Below are 23,607 nucleotides of genomic sequence, written 5' to 3' on the forward strand. Positions count from 1 at the left end.
TTAATAAAAATCAGAGTTCTATTACTATCATAGAAAAATTTTTGCTTTTTTTCTACATCTGGAAATATTTCTTTCTTTTTTCTTTTTTCTTTTTTTTTTTTAAAGGAGAGCGCAGCTCACAGTGGCCCGTGCAGGGATGGAACTGGCAACTTTGGTGTTATTAGTTAGCACCTAACCAACTGAGCTAACCAGCCACCCCCTGGAATTACTCGTTGAAAATGTGTTAATCATACCTATAAAACCATCTGGGCATTTTGGGAAATGGAAGACTTTAACTACAATTTTCAATTGTTTTATTATTATTATTTTATTTTATTTTTTACTTGGGGAATATTGGAGAACAATGTGTTTTTCCAGGACCCATCAGCTTCATGTCAAGTCATTATTTTCAATCTAGTTGTGGGGGACACAGCTCAGTTCCGAGTTAAGTTGTTGTTTTCAATCTAGTTGTGGAGGGCGCAGCTCACTGGTCCATGTGGGAATCGAACTGGCAACCTTGGTGTTATGAGCACTGCGCTCCAACCACTGAGTCAAATGGCTGCCCAATTGTTTTATTATTTATTGATCTACTTAAGTTCTCTGTTTCTTTTCGTGTCAATTTTGGCACTTTGTTTTTTTCTAGGACCACTCCATTAGGTTTTCAAATTTCTTAGCATATAATTATTCTTAATATAATTACTTTAAAATTGTGTCTATAGTTTCTATAGTCATTTCTTCTGGATTTTAATTTTTGCATTGCTATCTATATTATATATATCACAGATATCTATACTATATAATATACTGTTTTTCAAAGAACCAGTCTCTAGTTTTAATAATCTTTTATTTCTCTCTTTTTTCTTGATTTCTGCCCTATCTTCCTTATGTCTTTCCCCCTTGTTCAGATTTCTCTATTGCTCTTTTTCTCACTTCATAAGTTAAATTCTTAGGTTTTTTCTTTGTTTGTTTCCTGGCAAAATTTTTCAAGAGCTGGACTTCTTTATCTAAATACTCCTTAACTGTGTCCTATGAATTTTGACATGTAGTGTATTCATTATGACTCAATTCTAAGTATTTCTTAACTCCCTTCATGATTTTTTAAACCAAAGGGCTATTTATAGTATATTACTTATACCATATACAAATGTTAATTTTCAATGCAAGAAAACTTTGTGGGGAAGACAGTCTATATGATAATGATAATGATTTTTTAGAATTTATTGAGACTTTCTTTGTGGCCTAATACATGGTCCATTTTTGTAAGTGATCTATGATGTTTAAATATAACGTGTATTTGCTGTGTTTGAATCTAGATTTCTCTATATTTGGAGTCACTTGAGCATATTAATAGTATTATGTCTTCAGCATTTCTGCTTATTTTTATCTGCTTGTCATAATTTCTGAGTGACATGCATTAAAAATTTCAGCTACACCTGTCAATTTATCTCAGTTTCTTTTGCAATTCTGGTAGTTGTTACTTGATATATGATTGATATATCTAAGAAGTTTATTTCTCTCTTATGTAACATTTTGGGAGTAAGCAGCCCAGAGCTGGTATAGTGGCTCAATGATACTATACTAGGAACCTAGGCTGCTTCTTCTGTCTTACTGCTTTGTCATTCCTGAGACATTGTCCCAATTGACACGGTCTAATATAGTTCACCACCATGTCTTCTGAAAGACAAGCCTCTTCCCTTTGGAGTCTCTACATGGAAGTTACACACATTGCTTCTATTTACTTTCCATTAATCAGAATGTCATCATGTGAGCATTCTAGCTCCAAGGGACATTACAAGTTTGTTTTTTATTTTGATGGCTGTACACTAAAATAAATAAATAAATATCAGAGTTCTATTGCTACTATTCTATAGAAGGGAAAAAATAGATATTGGGAAACAAGTAGCAGTCTGTCACACGGGCTCAACATTTTGTGTGCAATCTTTCATTTAATCCCTTTCTTTTCAATATCTTCCTTCTACCCTCAACTTTCACTCACATCAACATTCTTTTTGTTTTGCCCTTTCCAGAAAATAATCTTCCAGTTTTTCTGTTGGTTTGTGGGAGAAGATTTAGAGGGTATAATTTCTTCTTAAAATTTTTCAATCTAACCCACTTTTTCAGCCCTATCTTTATTCCCTACTCCAAGAGGTACCTGTCACAACCAATTCCTGAGGCTTTTTGTGGTTTCTGTACTGGCAGTCTGGTTGCTTCTTGGCTTTCCTTATTGGGATTGGGATTCTCTTTTAGTCTGCTAAGTCAGTTACTACTTGTCCATCTCTTTTCCAGCTTTTAAAATTTTGTCGCTGTTGCTTCCTCTCCCACTCTCTTTGATCTTGTTTTACCTTTAAAAACAAATAAAAAATTCCTTCATTGTTATGTAGATGTATTTCAAAAGGGAATGAGTGTAAATTTATGTTCAACCCACCATCTTTAACTGGAAGACCTCCCTAAATCTTGTTAAATATAATTTTATTTTTCCCCCAAGATAGAGTCCCATTTACCCGCATTACTTACTATGAAATATTGGTTTCTATTTTAAGTATATATATATATATATATATATATATATATATATACACACACATATATATACACATTTAAATTTTATTTTGTTGGGGAAGGGGAACAGCACTTTTTTATTGGGGAACAGTGTGCACTTCCAGGATTTTTTCCGAGTCAAGTTGTTGTCCTTTCAATCATAGTTGTGGAGGGCACAGTTCAGCTCCAGGTCCAGTTGCCGTTGTTAGTTGCAGGGGGCGCAGCCCATCATCCCTTGCCAGAGTCGAGGAGTCCAACCGACAACCTTGTGGTTGAGAGCCCGTGCTGCAACCAACTGAGCCATCCAGGAGCTTAGCAGCAGCTCAGCTCAAGGTGCCCGTGTTCAATCTTACTTGCAAGGGGCAGAGCCCACCATCCCTTGCGGGAGTTGAGGAGTCGAACAGTCGAACCTGCAACCTTTGTGGTTGAGAGCCCACTGGCCCATGTGGGAATTGAACCGGCAGCCTTTGGCCTTAGGAGCATGGAGCTCCAACCATCTGAGCCACCAGGCCGGCCCCTCCCTTAAGTAGATATATTTTGAGTGAAATTATTTCCAGTTCTAATTATGATTATATGATGATTACTTTATTCATTCATTCAACAAACTCACTTTGGACATTGAATATGAGTCAGCCACTGTTGTATGCATTAGGGATTTAGCTGTAAACAAAACAGAAAAGATCACAGGGTGCCTATATACTTAGGAGGGGAAAAGAGTAAAACAAAACCAAGTAAATAACTTTAGAGTTTGGTAAGTACAATGGATGAAATAAACAAAAGGAAACTCATTTTGATTGAGTTTCCAGGGAAGGCCTCTTTGGAACAGTATTAATAGCCTTGCACATAATTGCTCAGTGAATATTATTAGTTTAAACAGATGAGTGGGTCACACGTTACTGGATTGGATTTCTCAGGCCCTAGCCCTGGCTCCAGAGAGAGATCTCCCCTTTCTCCACCCCAACCCTCCAGTCACCATGTTATCAGACTGGCCAGCCAGGCACAATGCTTATTGTTGAAGCAAGCATTACCCCTAATTCTCACAATATCCTTAAGGAGTCGATACTAATATTGTCCTCATTTTACATTTAATCTTAAAACGTTACATGACTTGGCTCAGGTCACCCAGTTAACAACAGGAGAGCCAATTTTTGTTTGCCACAGGAATTGGCATTTTCAGGTCCAGCTCTATACCCCCAAAGATTTCAACCTGCCTGAGCCTTGACAGACTAGGATAAGAATCTCCCAGTGTGCCTGAAAATGGACGTAAATAAAATCCTATACTGATGTCATCTAGGCTACGGTGGAAAGCAATGGATGATGCTCCAGGTGTGGGGAAGTGCAACCATTTCAGCCTGCCGGTTATCTTTCACTCAGTTGCAGGAAATTAGGCATACTGCTTTCCATAAGCTACTTGTCTTGCAACTTTCTGAGCAAGTCACACCTTCCTTGAACCTTGGTTTCTATTTCTATCAAATAGGGTTGATAATACCGATCTCACTAGCAGCATTTAAGATTAAGCAAGACGGTTAAGCTGTAAAATTTCTAAGCAGAGTACCCTCGCATGTACTGCGCAAATAAATTGTAGTTCAGAGTGGACCAAAAGAGGTGGGAACAGGCTAGTCAGAGTTGGAGTCTGGGTAGAGCCTAAGCGGATGGGGTCCGCGGATTGGGTCAGACGAAGGGGCCGGGCCAAGAAGGAGGAGTCAGCAGTGTCCTTCCACAGCACTGAGCTTTGAATCAAGCGCGGTAGTTTCAGGTGTAGCCAATCCTAGACTAGCATTTTCTTCCGTCAGTTGTTGCTAAGGCTAATAGCCACGCGTCTCTCACCGAGATCGGTTCTAACCGTTGCTGTACCCGTGCTCTGCTTTTGCGTGTCCATCCGTTACGACTCAGAGAACGGACAGAAAGTTTTAGACACCTCCCCAAGTATCCGGGCTGGAAAGAGGCTACTCGCTCCAAACATGCAGAGCAGCACCAGCTTCCCCTTTTGTGGAAGTCGCTGGCTGACGCCGAGTCAGGAGTTGTAATACCAATATTCCCGTTCTTCTTACACGACTTGCTAGAAAAGTAGGAAGTTGCTTTTTTTGGGGGAAAGCGGGCCAGGCAAGAAAGGTACCCCGTAAAACCAGAAGCCACGGTGGGGGTGTCCTTGGGTGAGACTAGGCTGAGTTCTGGCCCTTTAAACTCGAGGGGGAGGATCCGGAAGTGGATGGGCGGGATGAAAGGCCCTGATATATAAGAGGGCCCAGCCGCGCGGGGTCTCCAATCTGCCATTTTCTGTCCGCAAATAAGTCTCTGGCATCCGAAATTCCCTCTATTTTCCTCACAGGCTGTATTCCGTCCGCTGGCCCACCACCTCAGGGGAACGATGGCCGCAGACTCCACAGCCACTGCCGCCATCGCCGCGGAGCTGGTTTCCTCCGACAAGTAAGCAGGACCGTGGAGAGCTTGAGGCACTGGCCAGTCCACGGGAAAGGGGTGGTGGACTGGGGCTCCCCGGGAGAGGAGACCGGTGGGCGGGAGGACTTGCTTCCCAATGAACAACCGTTGCTGTTAGGGAAGGCCTGGACACTGGAGAAGCCCACCTCTTGCAGAGAGCCTGGAGTATTAGCCGTAACGCGGGTCGGCTGGCGCCCCCTGCCCCGGTTTTCGCGGCCGCCATCTTGCCGGGGGCAGCGGCGGCGGTCCTCATCGCCTGCCCCTCTTGTTCCTCCCGCGGCCCGGGGCTATCCGCGGGGAGGCGGGGCCCTAGCGCGTCTGTGTGCCTTTATGCCTCTACTGTCCCCGCACTCGTGGCGCACGCCTCCAGTAGCATCCCCAAACAACAAGGGGAAATAACCAATAGAGATTTGGCGCCAAAAACCAGAAAAGCCCTGCGCAAGGGAGGCTGGACCCGTGGGGTCGGGGGGCGGGGCCTCTCGAGGGGCGGGGTCTTGCGCCTTTGCGTTCACTTGCCTCCGCCGGCTCTGGAGCAGGGGGCGGGTACCTGAGGAGGCGGGAAAACTTCCATTGTTTGGGGCTGTGCGGCCGGAGCTTCGGCCTTCCGCAGTGGGGCGCGGTGACGCTAGTTCTCTGCGGCCTCTTGGCTCACCTGATGCCTTCCTACCCACAGCTATCCCCATTCTTAGGTCTGTGGTGGAGAACATCGTGGTTCTTTAGATTTTGGGGTGTTAGCAAGAGACCTGGCTGCTTCTGGGATTTTTTACGTGGACGCGAAGTATCTGCACCTAGTGCTACGTCTGGCTCTGCTCATTGGCCGCAGTGTTTGGTTGCTAGGTGAATAAGCAGTATGCACTGAGTGTAGTAGAATGACTGGAGGGAATGACATAAGACATGATTGCCACTCAGATCTACGTTATTTTTTGAATAGTGAAGGGAACACTCCGTTCATTAGAGGAAAAAACAAGTGCTCTTTTCCATCTAATAGGTCTGACTTCCGATCTTCCTTTATTTTTCAGGGGCCTTGTTTTACTTTTTTCCTTGTGCACTTTAGTAGAAGTTAGCTTCCTTCGCTATACAGGGACAGGCTGCTGTGAGGTTTTTGTGATTGATCCATTATAGGCTTACACTCTATGATTGTATCAGTACATTTACAGTTACCAGAGATCTACTTATCTACTCTACCTAGCACTTTTTGCTACCTACTACCGTACTTTTTGGGTCGTTTTGAATGTTTTTTTTTGCTTGATCCACATGAGTATACCGTGAAGTAATAATTATCTTCTATAGGTGAGAAAAATCAAGATTAGAACTCAGGAATTAATTCCAAATTGATAAGTGACAGAGTCTGCGTTAAACCCCAGTATTTCAAATTTATTTCTTCATTGCCAACCCTAAAGCTTACCTAGGAGGAAATTGCATGAAAACCTAATTAGCTAGTCTGAGAGAACAATAAAGGCAGCATTCCTCAGTTAATGTTGGTTGGGGCTATTCAAAGGTAAAACCGCACCTAAGGTGTTTAAGGGGGAGGGTAAAGAAAATGACTTTAAATTTAGACTTTAATAGGAATGCACATAATTCCAGCATAACCATCGAAAGAATAAAAACATGTATAACTTCCAAACCAGTAGAGAGAAAAAATCTAATGAGAAATAAACCTTGATTCAGAGTTGATTTTTAATACCAGCTTCGTAAGTAGTGATGTGGGACCACAGTTTTGTCATTATAAAAAGCTTCAATTGGGCTTCTGTTCCTCATGCCATTTAGACAACATTGCTAAAGGTAATCAATAATTGTCTAAATGCTAAATCAGTCCTTGTCATGATAGTTTTCTAACTAGTTTTTAACTGTTTTGTTTATGTTAGAAAAGATAAAGAATATAGCAGTTTGTACTGTAGTGATAAGGAGAAATGAGAGAGCTCAAAGTCTTGTGTGATGCATTGGATATTGGCTTAGTTATCTTATAATAATTCCTAAACTGCTTATCTGTTGCTTTTGATGACAGATGTCGGAATTGGTTTAGTTCAGTAATAAAGTTCTGGCAGCTCACATGCTAAGTGGCAAAGTCACTTGCCCTAATCCTAGTGATTCAGAATCCACAGCTTATTTTAACATCCTGATTTAAGTGCCAGGCTTTGTGCTTGATGCTAGGCTGCTACAGCTAGGATAAGATTGACATGGTTTCTCTCCTTAGAGCAAAACCCTGAGCAAGTTGTATATAGTTATTCTACATTGTTGTATAAATGGTTGCCTACTTGACATATTCGAGCACTTTGCACTATATCTTGGAGGTCATTCCTCATCAGGACATAATTTCCTTGTGGTTGCATTGTATTCTATTCTGTGTCTGTCTTACAACAAGTTCCCTATCGTTGGACATTTGAGTTTAGTTATTTAAAAAGAGTGCTGCAGTGACTAACCTTGTGATAAACCATGGACTAGTATATTGGTAAATTTCTACAAGTAGAATTGCTGGATTAAACAGTTAGTGTTCATTTGTTTTTGATAGATATTGCCAAATAGGCCTTCATAGACTTTTGTTAATGTAAACTTTTATTAACAATATATGGGAGCACCTTTATCCTGCATCCTTGTCTTTGACTATTGGATGGGGTAAAAAGCCCTTTCTCATTACAATTTTGTGTTTCTCTGAAGAATGAATGTGAAAATGTTTTCAAATGTTTGAGCTGTTCATGTTTTGTGTGAATGTGTTTATATCTTTAATCTTTCCCTGTTGGGCTTAATTTTATGTATATTTGCTAAGTTGACCTTTTGTAAAATGAACTCATTGGAGTAGAATTTATCAGCCTTCCATGGTTTCTGAATTTAAAAAGGCCTTCTCCAGATAAGTTACAAAGTAATTCTCCCATGATTTCCTCTAATACTTTTTGGCTTTGTATTTTACACGATGATTTTTCAAGAGGAGCAGAAATCCAGATTTTTATGTGATATCTTCATAGTTTTAAATGTAGAATTCTAATTAACATTAAAAAGTACTGAATAACATGTCTATGGATCAGGTAGGACATGAACATCAGTTTATAATTTTTGTTCTGATCCCTTGATTCTTAGAGTGTGGTCCCAAAACCAGCAGTATCAGTATTACCTGGGAAATTTAAGAAATACAAAACTTGGACCTCATAGTAGACCTACTGAATAAACTCTAGGGGCCGGGCTCAACATGTCCTCCAAGTGATTCTCATGTAGACTGAAGTTTGACAACCACTGCTTTAATCCATCTTCTGACTATACTAGTACTGCCTTAGTTCATGCCCTTTTTATTTGTTTAGGCCACTAAGTAAGAATAGAAGTAAATTCACTGTTGAGTGCTTTACAATACTTTTTAATAGTATCTTTACTGACTTTCTGTTTCTAACGTTATCTGCTTTGAAACTATTAATATCTTTTGTACTACCATCAGGTGTTTAAAAAGTAAATTTGATCATACTACACCTTCAGCTACTCACTTCAGAATAAAGATTTAAAACCTTATTAGGTTTGCATTAAACTAAATGATCTGGCTCTTGTATTAACTATCCATCTTCCTCCTCATTACATCTTGTGATGGGAAGCAGGGAGAAGCTAGTGCATATCTACTATAATTAAATATACATGTATATGGTAATGGGATATAAAGTACAGAAAGTTAATACTCAGGAATGCCTGCTTTTGGCCTTCTGAAATCTTCCAAATACCTATGACTTTATTCACTTTTTCAAACTATACTGAAAAGAAATGTGCAGCTATCCACCAAAATACATAAGCAAGTGACCCTTAAGTAACAGGTTTGAACTGCACAAGCCCACCTATATGTGGATTGTTTTCAATCAATATGTACTGTACTATAAATATTTTCCTATGATTTTAAAAAACATTTTCTGTTCTCTAGCTTACTTGATTTTAAGAATACTACAACTTATAATACATATAACAAAATATGTGTTAATTGATTTATTGGTAAGGCTTCTGGTCAACAGTAGGCTATTAATAGTTAAGTTTTTGGGGAGTCATACATTGTTCAAATTTTTGACTGTGCAGGAGGTCTCGGTGCCCCTAACCCAGGTGTTGTTCAAGGGTCAACTGTACAATGTTCATAGAAGCTGTTAAAATCACCAAAACCTACAAATGAGCCAAATGTCCATCAACAGTAGTATGGATAATCATTCTGTTTATATAATAGAATACAGAACAAGCTAGATTTATATGAATCATGGATGGATCCCACAGACATGATTAAATGACATGAAAGAATCTGATTTTGTTTACATAAAGTTCAAAAATCAGATAGAAACCAAATACTGTTATAGTAATCATTTTCAATGCTTTTGTTTATTTGTATAGATAAATTTCTACCTGGTATTTTCTTCCTAGACTTCCTTTAACATTTCTTCTAATGATAGCCTACCGGTGATGAATTCTCCCTGCTTTTATATGAAAGAAAAGGCTTTATTGCACTCATTTTTGAAAGATATTTCTCTAGCTATAGAATATGTTGCTAGTTTTTTCTTTCAGTATGTCAATATTGCTTCTCACTGTCTTCTGGCTTGCATTGTTTCTAACAAGAAGTTGGCTGTCATTTTTGTTCTGATTTTGTATGGCATGTATCTTTTCCTTTGCCTGATTTTTGTGGGGTTTTTTCTATCAATAGTTTTCAGCAATTTGATTATGATGTGCCTTAGTGTGGTTTTCTTCATGTTTCTTCTGCTTGGAGTTTGTTGATTGTTGGATCTGTGGATTTATACTTCTCATCAAAATTGGCACATTTTTGCCATTATTTCTCTTCAAAATTTATTTTTTCTTTAAAATTTTGATTTTATTGTAATTGTTTTTGCTATTATTTCTTTCAATATTTTTCTTTCTATTCCACTCCCCCCTACGCCCCCCATACTTTCAGGGACTCCAGGTACATGTATATTTGTCTGTTTAGTGTCTCACAAAATTCTTTGTGTTTTCATTTTGGATAGTTTCTCTGAATCTTTTCTTTAGGTCTGATTGCTGTTAATCCTGTCAAGTGTATTTTTTGTCCATAAGTTTGATTTGGGTATTTTTTTAAAAAAATACCTATTTCTTTCATCATTGTGCTTATGCTTTCCTTTACATTCTTGAGCTGGTGGGATATATTTATAATTGCATTAATGTCCTAATGCTTTAATGTGTCTCATTCTATTGTCTGTCATTTCTGGGTCTATTTCTATTGATTACGATAACTTTTTTCCCACTATGGGTTTTAATATCCTGCTTTTTTCACCTGATAATTTTTTATTTATATATTTTATCAGATATTGTGAGGTTTGTTGTTGGGTGTTGGAGTTTTTATTCCATTGAATATGTCTTGGCTGTTTGGGATGGAGTTAACTTGGAAACAGATGGTCCTTTTGAGGCTTGCCTTTAAGTTCTGTTAGACAGGTCTGGAACAATCTTTAGTGGTAATTTAACTCCATTACTAAAGCAGCACTTGATGCTCTCTGTGGTAGCAGGTCTTTCTACTCTGGCTGATGGGAGTTATTCTATACATCCTGTGTGATCTCTGAGGATTGTTTCATTTACTCCTTTCTGGTGGTTCTTTTCCAGCCTCAGTAGTTTTCTCATGCATAAACTGATCAACACTTAGCCTCCCAATCCCCAAAACAGTCTCCTCAATTCTGTGAGATGGACTCCGTTCAGGTTCCTTCTGTACTGTGGACAAAACTCTTAGGTAGTAAGCTGGGAACACTTGCAGGGCTCACCTCATTTGTTTCCCTTCTTTCTGATCACTGTCCTATGCCACTAGTTCAAAGTCTGAAAACCGATGTTTCATGTATTTTTGGCCTTTTTTTTTAGTTGTTTTGAGGTGGGAGGGTGAGCCATGGCTAACAGTGATAAATAGTATTATTGCACCTCACTCCTCACCTATGCGTGTGCAAAACATTTTGTGTATTCTTGCTGCCACTGGTGCCTGAATCTTTTTGTAGCCTGTATGTGCAGCATTAATGTGTTTATTTTTAGTACTGAAGCTGTTTTTGGACATTTGTGTTAACTACCACATTGTGTGGTCCATAGATTAGTGTTGGTTTGTGAACTGTTTTTTACTGGTCTACAAAGAGATAAGTATAAAAATTTGGAGTAAGTTTAGAAACAAATTTGACATTACTCTGACATTTCTGTATATTTTTTTTAAAAACCATCTGTTATTCACTGGAAATAAAAAAAATCTGGTCCTTCAATCACAAGTAATTTAAGAAGTTCTGTGCTGGAATTTGACCAGATTAACCCCTTGGTGAAACTATTTGAACATAACTCGCCTATGACAAACTTTAGATAAGGATCCCAGGCTATTTCAGGGTTCTGGGCAGATCTGCTTCTTTACCTGCAGCTGAAAGCCCTGCCTTATAAATTGTGTCTCATATGTGTGGCTGTAGCTGTGAAGTGTCTGCTTATTTTCAACGCTATCTCCCCCCGCCCCCCCCATTTCTTAGGGCTTTTCATCAAACTTGTGTTTACCAGTATAACATTCACAAAAGGATTGGGAGTTAGGAGCAAAGATTTTTGGATCTTTGCTGAAAGTAGCTGACAACTTTTTATCTTTAAGTCATGTTCTAGGACTCAGCCTCCAATATAGTTAGTCCCTACTTGTCATTTAATCTCTTCTACCTTTCTCTGTGCTTTTCTAAATAAGTTGTCCCTCTCTGCTTGTTTTGTTGGAGAGACTTTGTCTCCAATGCTTAGCACATAGTAAGTTACTAAAATTAAAATCTCTTTAGATTTATTTATTGAATTGAGTAAGCTGTTTTTTAATTGTTCATTTGTTTCATCCGTATATTGCATATCTATTTTCATAAATTTGGTGTAGCTAAACAAGAAAGTCCAGATGTGGAAAAACTGATCGACTCAGTTCTATTTGTTTTGTTTGTTTTAACCTTTTGGGGAGTTTTCAGTAATTGTCTATTACAGATAATGGAAAGCCCTTTTATCTTCTACAGTGTCTATTCTCTCATACTCTAGCTTTGTTTTTTCTGTACATACTCCAATTCTAATTTAATGCTTCCAAGGTGTTAGTACTCAGTAGTAAAGTTGCCTCTTTTCCCACAGTTCTTTCCTTTTTCTCCATTTCACCATCACAGCTAAGGGCATTCTCAGCTCTCATTTGTAATATAATGGTCTTTGTTTTTAAGCTCTGGTGTGCTTTGAGGGCACATTTATAAATGATGTCCTTTCTTATCTAAATATTGCCTTTGGGATATAGGTGAAAACTGATGATGGAGCAGATAAAAATGGCAAGGATTTAAATTAATACCAAGTGAATGGTGTCAATCTCTACAGGGTCCCTAAGCAGTAACTTAAGTTATCCCTGTCTTGAAACCTACCTAAGGCACAATTGTATTGTAAAGAAAGGGTTAAGCCTTCATTCCTTTTATTTACCAATTTTCAAAATAATGCAATGGTCTGTCGTTCTCCCAAGATGACTAATGAGTTTTTTTCTTTTTGTATTATTGAGAACTTAATGGATTTTAACATATTTGAAGTTTTTCAATCCATTGCAGTTATCTTTGTTGATGCTGAAATTGTCCCTTCTTTTGGCCTGTGGGATTTTTAGTCAGGTTGGTTCCTGAGTACTTTTGTAATATTTTTGTAAATACTTTGTAATATTTTGGAAATGTTTTGTAAATATTATTTCAAATATATAGAAAAGTTGCAAAAGTAGTGCAAAGAACTCTTCCTATGCGTTCCCATGGATTCCCCATATTTGCTTTATAATTCCTTTTGGCATGACCATAAGTAGATATGACTCTAAGTAATATTAAATATAGTTGTGTTGCTTTCTGGCATGAAATTGTCCCAGACTCACCCTTGTACTTCCCCTGTCCCAGCTTAGAATCAATTATTTCTCAGTGGAGTCTTGGTTCCTATTAGTGGGAAATAGTTTCGCAGGAATAGAGTCTGAGTGTTAAGGGGGTATTCATTGCTACTGAGTTGGTCATTATTGCCAAACCTTTTCAGTAAAACATTATGATATGTCTTAAAGATACTTACGTATTAGGACTTTTCAAAAATGAATGTTCTTGGAAACTTCTTTTTTAAAAAAACAGACCTTATTTTTAGTGAGCAGTTTTGTAGAATGAGGTTTGTCAGGAATGCACATATGGCATTATAACAGAAATACTGCATTCTCTTCCATCTAATCATAAACGCAAAGCTAGTATGACACCGTCTTGTTCATTGTGGTATACCTTATGCTTAGCAAATAAGCATTTAACGTATATTTCAATGAGTAAAATTAAGTAAATATTAAGATCTTAATGTCATATTGTGCTTCTAATAGTAAAATGGTAGCTCTTTTTATAGCATATTTTTCTTAATTTTTTACTTAATTTCCAGGCTTAAAATAACCTCTTTTTTAATTCCCCCCCCCTTTTTCATTACAGAATTGAAGAAGATGCTCCTGCCCCTTCTACCTCTGCTGAGAAAGTAGAGAGGTAAGATTTTTTTACATGATACAATTAGATTTATATATGGCACATAAACTATGAGTGTTACATAACTTGAGGGCAGTTATTTATTTTTTTCCTCTTCTTCTGTCCCTCCTCCCCTAACTCCAGTTCAAGCCGTCGTTTCTCAGTCTAGTTGCGTAGGACACAGCTCCCTGGCCCATGCTGGTATTATGAGCCTTGCGTTCCCCCCGGCTGAGGCAGTTGGTTGCTGGTCGGCCACTCACAGCAGCTCTCGTCGGCTGCTCCTGGCAACCCACGGCAGCTCACACCAACCTCGGCTGCTCACGGCAGCCCAGCTCCAGGGAGAGCTGTTGTTCATAATCTTAGCTGTAGAGGATGCAGCTCACTGGCCCATGTGGGAATCCAACTGGCAACCTTGGCTTTCCAACCACCTGAGCCACCGGGCCGGCCCGAGAGGGCAGTTATTTTTCATAGGTAACAAGACTGAATATTAGGGTACTTGTCTGTAATTTAAAATATGGAATCCTGACAATGATGTCTTTAGTTGCGTTTGTTTGTTTTTTTGTATTGATTAAAATATTCGAATAGTAACTTATTTAGTTCTGTTCCTTACTCAGTATACAACATGTCTGACAAATGCTAACCTATTTTTTGAATACTTTTGCTGATTTAGATCTGTATTTTGTAAGGTTGCCATTTTCAGTTTTGTTATTCTAGTTTAGAAGTCTTAAATTGTATTTTGAGCTCAAACCTACTTTCTCATGTTGATGTGTAACCATGGTTCTTAACCAGAGGTAAGCATAATACTTAAGTAGAAAGCTTATCCAAAAGATAGGTGCCTGGATTGCCTTCCTGGAGATTTTATTTGTTAAGCTTGAGATAGAATACATTTGTATGTTTTGGTTTGTATGTTTTGGAAAAGCTTTCTGATCATTCTTAAGCTCACTTAGGCCAAGAATCACTGTTTTAAATTCTCTTCAGTCCTTCCGTAGAATATCTCTGCACGTGTTTTTCATGAGTCTTTAGGGTTGTTTTTTTTAATGTTTTTCATGTTGTGTCTTAAATCCCCTTGTCATCTTGGTTATTTAAACTATGCCTTCTAGAAATACTACCTAATGATTTGTGAATCAGTCTGGATTTTGGGTGGAAGGAGTACTGCTCAGGATTGGTCTTAAACACACATTCACATAACCCTTTTAGAGGGTTAATCTTTGGATATACCATAATATTTAAATTTCTGGATTGAGCATAAGGGGTAAATGTAGCTAGTCTCTCTGACCCCACACAACACAGTGCTGATGTTTAATTATCAACATTGATAAGCATTTGTGATTTTTTTTTTTTCTTTTTTGAGGAGCATGATACTCTGATTCTGACAGAAACATGAAGGATGGTTGGGAAAAGCATGACTAGTCACATTATAAATATATAACAACTGACCTGAAGTGGATATTTAGTACTGCCTACCAGTTATAGCACACTTCCTGGTCAAGTCATTTTTCCATCTGCTAACCAAATTTATCTTAAACACTCAATACCATCATCTCTCTTCTTGCTCTTACTTGATTTTATTAATACTTTGTTTTTTGTTGTTTGATTGTTCAGTGAATAAGCAATAGGAAGAGAAATTTCTGAACACTGTGCCATAAATCTGTATAGTTCTCAGTGTATAGTCTACACCCTTAGGGTCCCCAAGACCCTTTCAGAGATTCTCTGAGATCAAAACTATTTTCATAATTGGAAGACCATTTGCATTTTTTTTCCTCCAATGAAGGCAGAAATTTATAATTCATTCTTTGTATAACCAACCACCTGTGATCATTTCTTGTCTTAACCATTCATTGCATAGCAGTTTTGAGCAGAGGAGTAAAATTGTGATAGGTAATGGCAAAATACTTTCTTGGTGGAAAGCCACAAAATAGTTTGGCTGATAATTAGCTGAAATACAATTTTTGAAAATATGTGCTGCTCTACATTACATATTTTTTATCTGCTAATTTCGACAATGATTTTTGTACTTAAATGTAAGATTTATATTCCTATTGCATTTATCCTAGTCAATTAACTCAGCCCATGAACATTTTCTTTTTAAAAAAATCGATATAAACTAAAAACAAAAACAAACAAAAAAAACCCCAGTTCACCCAAGTCTCCTACCTCCCACCCTGCCTCTGGCAACCACCAATCTGTTCTCTGTATCTACATGCTTGTGTGGTGTTTTTTGGTTGGTTGTTTTTTAGATTCCATATATAAGATAGATCATATGGTCTTTGTCTTTTGTCTTTCTCTGTCTGACTTACTAATATTTCATGTAGCTTAATACACTCGAAGTCCATCCATGTCACAAATGGCAAGATTTCATTCTTTTTTATGGTTGAATAATTTTCGATCATGTATATCAATGGACACTTAGGTTGTTTCTATGTCTTGGCTATTGTAAATAATGTTGCAGTGAACATGGGGGTGCAAATATGTTTTTTCGAGTTAGTGTTTTTGTTCTTGGATAAATACGCTGGATAATATGGTAGTACTATTTTTAATTTTTTGAGGAACTCCCATACTGTTTTCAATAGTGGCTGCACCAATTTACATTCCTACCAACAGTATACAAAGATTCTCCTTTTTTCACATCCTCACCACCATTTGTTATTTCTTCCTTTCTGACAATAGCCATTTTTCACTATGTTGAGATTGGCACTAATGGTACAAAAGCAGTGGTGGATAAATCTCCTGGTCCCTTAACATAAGTCAAAGCAGTGGCACCAAACAGTACAAGTAGTTCTTTTGTTTTTTGCTACCTGTTTGACTTTGGAATGTCCCTGATGTGAAATACTTCCAATTTCACTTAGGAATATTTGTAATAAAGTGCTGTAAGCTTTTAAGTTTATTCTTAGTCCTTCACTACATGGCTATATAATCTGAGTCAAAATGGGAAGCGTGTGGGTACTACTTCTGTATCCTGAAGTTTGTACAATGGTTGTCTTTAGGAAAAGCACTTGTGTAACTGAATTAAGGATTGAATTTTTCATGAAATTTTGGATTTACTTGGAAGAATGGCCATCAAACTCATTATTTAGACTTGGGTATTGGCAGACATTTTCTCTAAGTTGAGTAAAGTGAGCTTGTCACTTTAAGGGAAACAACTGAGAATATCTGTTACCAGTGATAGAAGTTGAACTTTCAAACGAAATCAAGTGTTTGGAAGTAATATTGATCACTGTGAGCTTGATAACATCCCAGTATTTCAAGACTCTTCTGATGAAATTGGTGGTGATTACAAAAAAGTAAAATGCACTTAACATAAAATTTCCCATCATAACCATTTTTAAGTGTGTAGTTTAGTAATGTTGAGTACATTCACATCATTGTGGAACCAGTCTCATTTTCATCCCAACTGAAATTGTACCCACTAAACAACAGGTCTCCGTTGTCCTCTTCCCCCAGCCCCTGGTAACCACCATTCTACTTCTGTCTCTGAATTTGTCTATTCTAGGTACCTCATATAAGTGGAATCATGCATCATTTGTCCTTTTTTTGTGACTGACTACTTAATATAAAGTCCTCAAGGTTCGTTCATGTGGTAGCGTCTGTCAGAATTTCCTTTTTAAGGCTGAATATTATTCCATGGTATGTATATACCACATTTTGTTTATTCATTCATCTTACGATGGATACTTGAGTTGCTTCCACCTTTTGGCTATTGTGAATAATGTTGTTAAGCTCTTGGGTGTACATCATCATCATCATTCATGAGTAGAACATCTATTCAGAGTACAAAATAGAGTAATGAGTACTGGTGTACTACCGTATTTCCCTGAAAATAAGACCTAGCCAGAAAATAAGCCCTAGCATGGTTTTTTTAGAATGCTTGTAATATAAGCCCTACTCCAAACATAAGCCCCAGTTAGGATCGTCAGCCAGACGGATGCATTTAGTACGTCCGTTGCAACACACGACGGACGTATTGAATTATAAAATAATATTATATAATTAAATATAAATAAATAATATTGACATTAATACTTAAAATAAATGATAATATAAATTGTAATTGTTTGTAAATACCTAAGCGGGCACCTTTGGACAAGAGGTAAATGCCTATGTAAACAGATGAACTCTAGACTTACTGCCGAATGACCAGTCGGAGTACAGACACACGCACGAATAACATGTGCACTTGATAATGAATGGACTTGACTGTCTAATATGAATCTTCATAATTCAATACATCGTGTGTTTTAACGGACGTACTTAATACACTGGTATGGAATAAAGAATCGTTTTCTGAATTTTGGTACCTGCAATTTTTCATCGCTTTTGTGTGGACCATCATTCTTAACTGTCATCATTTTTGTTGCCACTCCTGTCTCGTAAATCTTCAATTAACACTTGATTTAATGGTAATTTAAAGGGAATAATATTTTGACCCCCATACGAAGTAAGTCCAAAAAGAAAGAGCTATTCCGTCAAGTACAAGAAAGGATTTGTGGGGGACTCCCAGGGCAAGAATCTTATGAAAGAGAAGCAGGTGGATCTCCAAATGGTCTGAAAACGGCGCGCAGAGTACGATAACCTCGGTTAACAGGTGGACGAGGGAAATGCTAAGAAGCACAAATATGGATCAGGTGGGCAACCATTTACTGAGATGGAAGACATCATCTGTGAATGCATTGCTGACAGAAGAGCAAAGGCTTTGGTTGTGCTCAGGGCTGATATTCAAGCATTTGCCCTTGCAATGGCACCACAGTTAGAAATATCCCCAGAAGAATTCAAAGCATCACAACACTGGCTGGATGGCTTCCTTCAGCGATATGAACTGTCTCTAAGATTAACAACACTGTTCAAGCTGGAAGATACTGAAGTTACTAAATAAGCACTTGCATTCAAGTCCTTTGTTGATGGCATCGACTTTTCTAAATACCAGCTCTCCAACGTGATTGCTATGGATGAAACTGCAGTGTTTACGGGCCAAGGATCTCAAAGGGCAATTGATCAGAGGGGTGCCTCGTCAATCTACATTCCCTTCCCTGGTATGAAAAGTGCAAGTGTTACCTATATTTTGGCAATTCGTCAAGATGGAAAGAAAGCCCCACCTCTAATCATCACTAAGGGCTAGAAAGATAAGGTTGAACGTGTTCCAGGCATTTATGTTCTTGAAACCGAAAGAGCCTGGTGCACACAAGCAGTTATAAGGAAGTGGGTCGATTTAATGCTGCTACTTGTTTCGCGAGGTGGCCAAAGAGGTCTGCTAGGCTGGGATTCAGCCAGCACTCATCACGCTAAAGACATGAAGAACTTCCTTGCAGAGAGAATAGATCAAATAATGATTCCCGCAGGAATGACTACCTATCTCCAGACTCCTGATGTTGCAGTAAACAAGCCATTCGAGGACTATTTGCGCATGGAAATCAGTGACTACATTGAAAATAGAACGGAGAGAAATCAGCGTGGAAACTGTGAAGCCTAGCCTGCAAGAGGTCGTGACTTGGGTGAAGAATTCATGGGATAAAATCACTGACAGCTGTGTTGTCAATGCACTACAAGCAGGCTACATGGACAAGAAGTGCTCATTTAAGGAGAGCTCTATTGCTGGATTTGAGAAATTGGGGCTAATGGTTCTACAGGAAATGGATTCTCAAGAAGTTTAAGCCAAAATTTGGGGTTTGGAGAGAGATGGCGATGTTCCAGAAGAAGAGGACATGACTGTATTTGAATAAATGTAGATTTTTGTACATGAATAAATGTAGATTGTTGTACATGAAAAAAATAAGACATCTCCTGAAAATAAGCCCTAATGCATCTTTTGGAGCAAAAATTAATATAAGACCCGGTCTTATTATCTAGGACATTAGCAAATTCCAAAATAAGTACATTCAGAATCTAACCATTTCTACTATTTCCTGGGTCTTAGCCTAGATTCTTACTATCAGTCTTCTCCTATTACTGCTTTGTCTTATAGTCTCTTCATAAAGGTTCTACTGATATGATGCTGCTGTCTCCCTTCCCCTCCCTCGTATATATTCTATAGTCTTCCCCTAGCTTACTCTAACCACAAAAGTTTTGTTTCTTGAATACTTCAAGCAAGCTCCTATTAGAACTTCACACTTGTTGTCTGTGCTCTTCAGTGTTCTTCCCCTATATTTGTGTATTTGTATATTATATTTGCTTCGCCACTTTCTTCAGTTCTCTGCTTCAGTTCTACATTGTCAGTAAGTCCTTCCCATACCACTCTTGTTATATCCACAGTGCCTTGAACTCTGCCTAGCAATTTTAGGTGCCAAAATACTGGTAAATTGAATGTCAATTAAAAGTCAATTAAAAAAAGATTTACCTTTGCAAATAACTTGACTTCTATTAATGGAACTTAGACATCACTGATTCTTGCCCTTCCTCCCAGATTATTTTCTTAATATTTTTTACGATTTTATAAGGGTATAATTGACAACAGTAAACTACATATTTAAAGTGACTAATTTGATGAGTTTTTTAATGTGTATATACCTGTAAACCATTATCACAAGATAGCGACAGTCATCACCTCAAGGTTTCCTTACGCTCCTTTCTACTTCATTCCTTTTCCAGGCAACCACTAATCCGCTTTCTGCCACGGTAGAAGAGTGCATTTGGTAGAATTTTATCTATGTAGAATCATACTGTGTTTATTTTTTAATATGGCAGCTTTGATTCAGCATAATTAGTTTGAGATTCATCCATGTTATCACGTGTATCAATAGTTGATTGCTTTTTTGTTGGTATTTTATAATGTAGGTATATCACAATTTGTTTATCCATTTGGAATCCAGTTTAAGGCTATTAAAAATAATGCTGCTATGAATATTTATAAGTTTTAGTATGGGCATATATTTTCATCTCTCTTGGATGAAGTCCTTGAAATGAAATGCCTGGATGTCATATATGGTAGGTACATATCTAACTTTAAGAAACTCCCAAACTGTTTTCTAAAGTGATTGTACCATGTTACATTCCTATCAGCAGAGTACGAGAGTTCCATTTGCTCTACATGAACATCTTTTTATTTGCTTATTTACTATTTGTATATTTTAGGTAAGTGTCTGTTCATATCGTTTGCCCATTTTTATTGGATTATTTCTTACTGGGTCGTAAGTTCTTTATATATTTAAGATGCAGATTCTTCATCAGATCAGTTTTGCAAATATTTCTTCCAAGTCTGTGTGTTGCCTTTTTCATTTTAATAGTCTGTGTAGGTTATTGGTCCCCCTTTTTATAGTTTGTGCTTTTCTGTCATATTTAAGAGGTATTTGCCAAACTTAAAGTTAATCAAGATTTTCTTCAATGTTCTACAAGTTTTAAAATCTTAGATTTAGAAAGTCTATAATCTGTTTACGTTAATTTTGGCTTAGGACCTTGTCAGAATTTCAGTTGGCCAGATGAGTGAATTTTTTTGTATTCTGTTCCATTTGATCTATTCGCTTTTATTTATGCTATTTACCACATTGTCTTGATCTTGAAATCACTGCCTTTTGTCCTGTTTGCCTAAATGTTTCTTGATTTAATTTTTCTTTTAGCTAGTACAACTTGCTGTACGAATTTATGGTTTTTTTTTTTTTTTTTTTTAAAGATTTTATTGGGGAAGGGGAATAGGACTTTATTGGGGAACAGTGTGCTCTTCCAGGACTTTTTTCCAAGTCAAGTTGTTGTCCTTTCAATCTTACTTAGTTGTGGAGGGTGCCATTCAGCTTCAAGTTGTCCTTTCAGTCTTAGTTGTGGGGGGCGCAGCTCAGCTCCAGGTCCAGTTACTGTTGTTAGTTGCAGGGGGGGCGCAGCCCACCATCCCTTGCGGGAGTCGAACTGGCAACCTTGTGGTTAAGAGGAGGTGCTCCCACCAACTAAGCCATCCAGGAGCTCAGCGGCAGCTCAGTTCAAGGTGCCGGGTTCAATCATAGTTGCAGGGGGCGCTGCCCATCATTCCTTGCGGTCTTGAGGAATCAAACTGGCAACCTTGTGGTTGAGAGCCCACTGGCGCATTTGGGCATCGAACCGGCAGCCTTCGGAGTTAGGAGCATGGAGTTCCAACTGCCCGAGCCACCGGGCCGGCCCCTATGGTTCTTTTATAATTCTTTTTTATTTGTTGCTTAATTAGCAACTATTTATAGTAACACATAATATAGGCTTTGTGAGTAGGTAAACTTTTAAGAGAAAATATTCTAGTCAAGCTTTGAAAATGTTGCCTGTGAGATTTCTTTTGCTTTTGTAGTGATAAATGTGAGTCAGCTAAGCCTTGCCAGAGTAGTTCACAGGCTTAAAGAATTTATGGTTTAAATGTAGCAGGTATTCAAAAAATGTTGACTTAAAAAAATTTGACACATGAAAAAAATCTTTTTCTTCCAGTTTGGATGTGGATAGTGAAGCTAAGAAACTATTGGGTTTAGGACAGAAACATCTGGTGATGGGGGATATTCCAGCAGCTGTCAATGCGTTCCAGGAAGCAGCTAGTCTTTTGTAAGTACTGTGTTTTGCCATGATGTGATATATGTTCCTAATAAATTTGAGTTATCAAAAGTTGTGTTTTGGAGAAAAGGAATAAATTGCAAGAGTTTAAAAAGATGATTATTTTTCATGTACGAGCTTATTTCTATAACTAAAACTTACATATATACGAGTATGTAGGTTTTATAGAGCAATTTGAGCCTTTGATTTTCCTGAGTAACGTAATTTGTTTTCTGGTCATCACTAATTAGGGTGACCAACTTGTCCTGGTTTGTTCTGGAACTTTTCCAGTTTCAGCACTGGAAGTTCTGTGTCGGGGGAAATGCCTCAACCCCAAGCAAGCCATGATTGGTTACCCTATCACTAATGTTATTATTGGTGCAGTATTTTTCATATTCGTAGCATCTTTGTTATGTTGTAACTGCTAGGAAGTTGGTAGTTACCACCAGGTGACCATATATATAATATCTGTATCTTGGGGAAACAGGTTGGCTTTAGTGCCCCAAAATTGATTTATTTTAGCCAAAGACTTGAATGTACCACTGTACTCTCAGAGCGAAAAAGTATAAGTTAAATATTCAAGCAATAGCCTTTCAGCCTATGACTTGGTTTGAGCTAGTTTCCTCTAAGATAACTGTTACCAATAGCAACTGAAGTTAGTTATATTTCTTAATTAGTTGATTGGATTATATACAGTTGTATTGAAGAAATTTTCCTTATAAAAGAAAACCTTATAGTGAAGCTGGGTTTCAGGTTTGAGGCTCATCGTGATTAAAAGCCTTCTTCATTCCTTCAGTCAGTCAGGGTCATAGCAGTCCATTCTTTTTCCAACCTGACTTACCTTTCCAACATCTAGAACAGAATCTTATTCCTGGATGTCTGCAGTAAACTCATCTGATTCCTGGCTAGCTTCTGGCCTCTTCATTTGTCACTACCCATGTCTGAAGAACTGGGCCTCTGGTATTCAGTAGTGTGCTGGGGTAGAGCCCACAGTTTATCTAATGCTAAGTATTTAGGTATTTTTGTATAAAATTTTATGGTTATCTTAACAATGTAAAATGTTAAAAATCTAAGTAATATTAAGCACAACACACTTCTTAGCTTCCTCTAGATTCCTGAAGCGATTGGTATTTTTACTTTCCAGCCATTAAAAGAATTTAGGAGGAAAATTTGAGATGCAGTATTCTAATCTAGTAGATTACCCTTAAACATGGTCTTCATCATAATACTTCCTGCTTCGTTTCTTTAGTTACTCTCACTAGACTCTCAGGCTGGTAGGTGACCTGACTTTGCATAACTTCTGCCAATCCTTTATTCCATGAAAAGCAGTCTCCTTACTTTACGTAAAGTACCTCTTTCCTGTTTATCACACTTGTGTGATTTTTCACCTTCCCTCTTCCCTGTCTAGATATTAATAGCTCAAACTTACATATAGTGCTATCTGTATTTCTGAGCATTGTTTTAAATGCTTTTATATACATTAACTCAGTTCCTGCAGTAGCTCTTTGAGCAGTTCTTAACATTTCCATTTTGCAGATGAGAAAACTGAGGCACTGAGTTAACTTGACTAAGGCTATACAGCTGGTTAAAGGTTAGAAGTGGGATTTGATCCGAGGCATTCTGGCTCCAGAGAACGTGCTCTTAACTGTGTCATGATGCCTTTCCATGGACCTTAATCATCCTTTAGGTCTCAGCCGAAGGTCCTCTAACTATTCTGGCACACATAGACACCCATCTTGTAGCGAAGACATAC

At 37.9% G+C, this 23,607-nt stretch overlaps 1 protein-coding gene across 1 annotated transcript in view; it reads left to right on the top strand.

The window, feature by feature from the left end:
• The first annotated feature begins 3,571 nt into the window (after positions 1–3,571).
• Positions 3,572–23,607, top strand: part of NASP (nuclear autoantigenic sperm protein) — a 31,609-nt gene continuing 11,573 nt past the window's right edge. Inside the window, 3 exon segments of the mRNA XM_033114839.1 lie at positions 3,572–4,944; positions 13,359–13,409; positions 21,756–21,866. Of these exon segments, the coding sequence (XP_032970730.1) occupies positions 4,886–4,944; positions 13,359–13,409; positions 21,756–21,866 (221 nt within the window). The 5' untranslated portion in view covers positions 3,572–4,885.

This window comes from Rhinolophus ferrumequinum, chromosome 9 (genome assembly GCF_004115265.2).
Source record: "Rhinolophus ferrumequinum isolate MPI-CBG mRhiFer1 chromosome 9, mRhiFer1_v1.p, whole genome shotgun sequence".
In the NCBI taxonomy this organism is placed as follows: Eukaryota; Metazoa; Chordata; class Mammalia; order Chiroptera; family Rhinolophidae; genus Rhinolophus; species Rhinolophus ferrumequinum.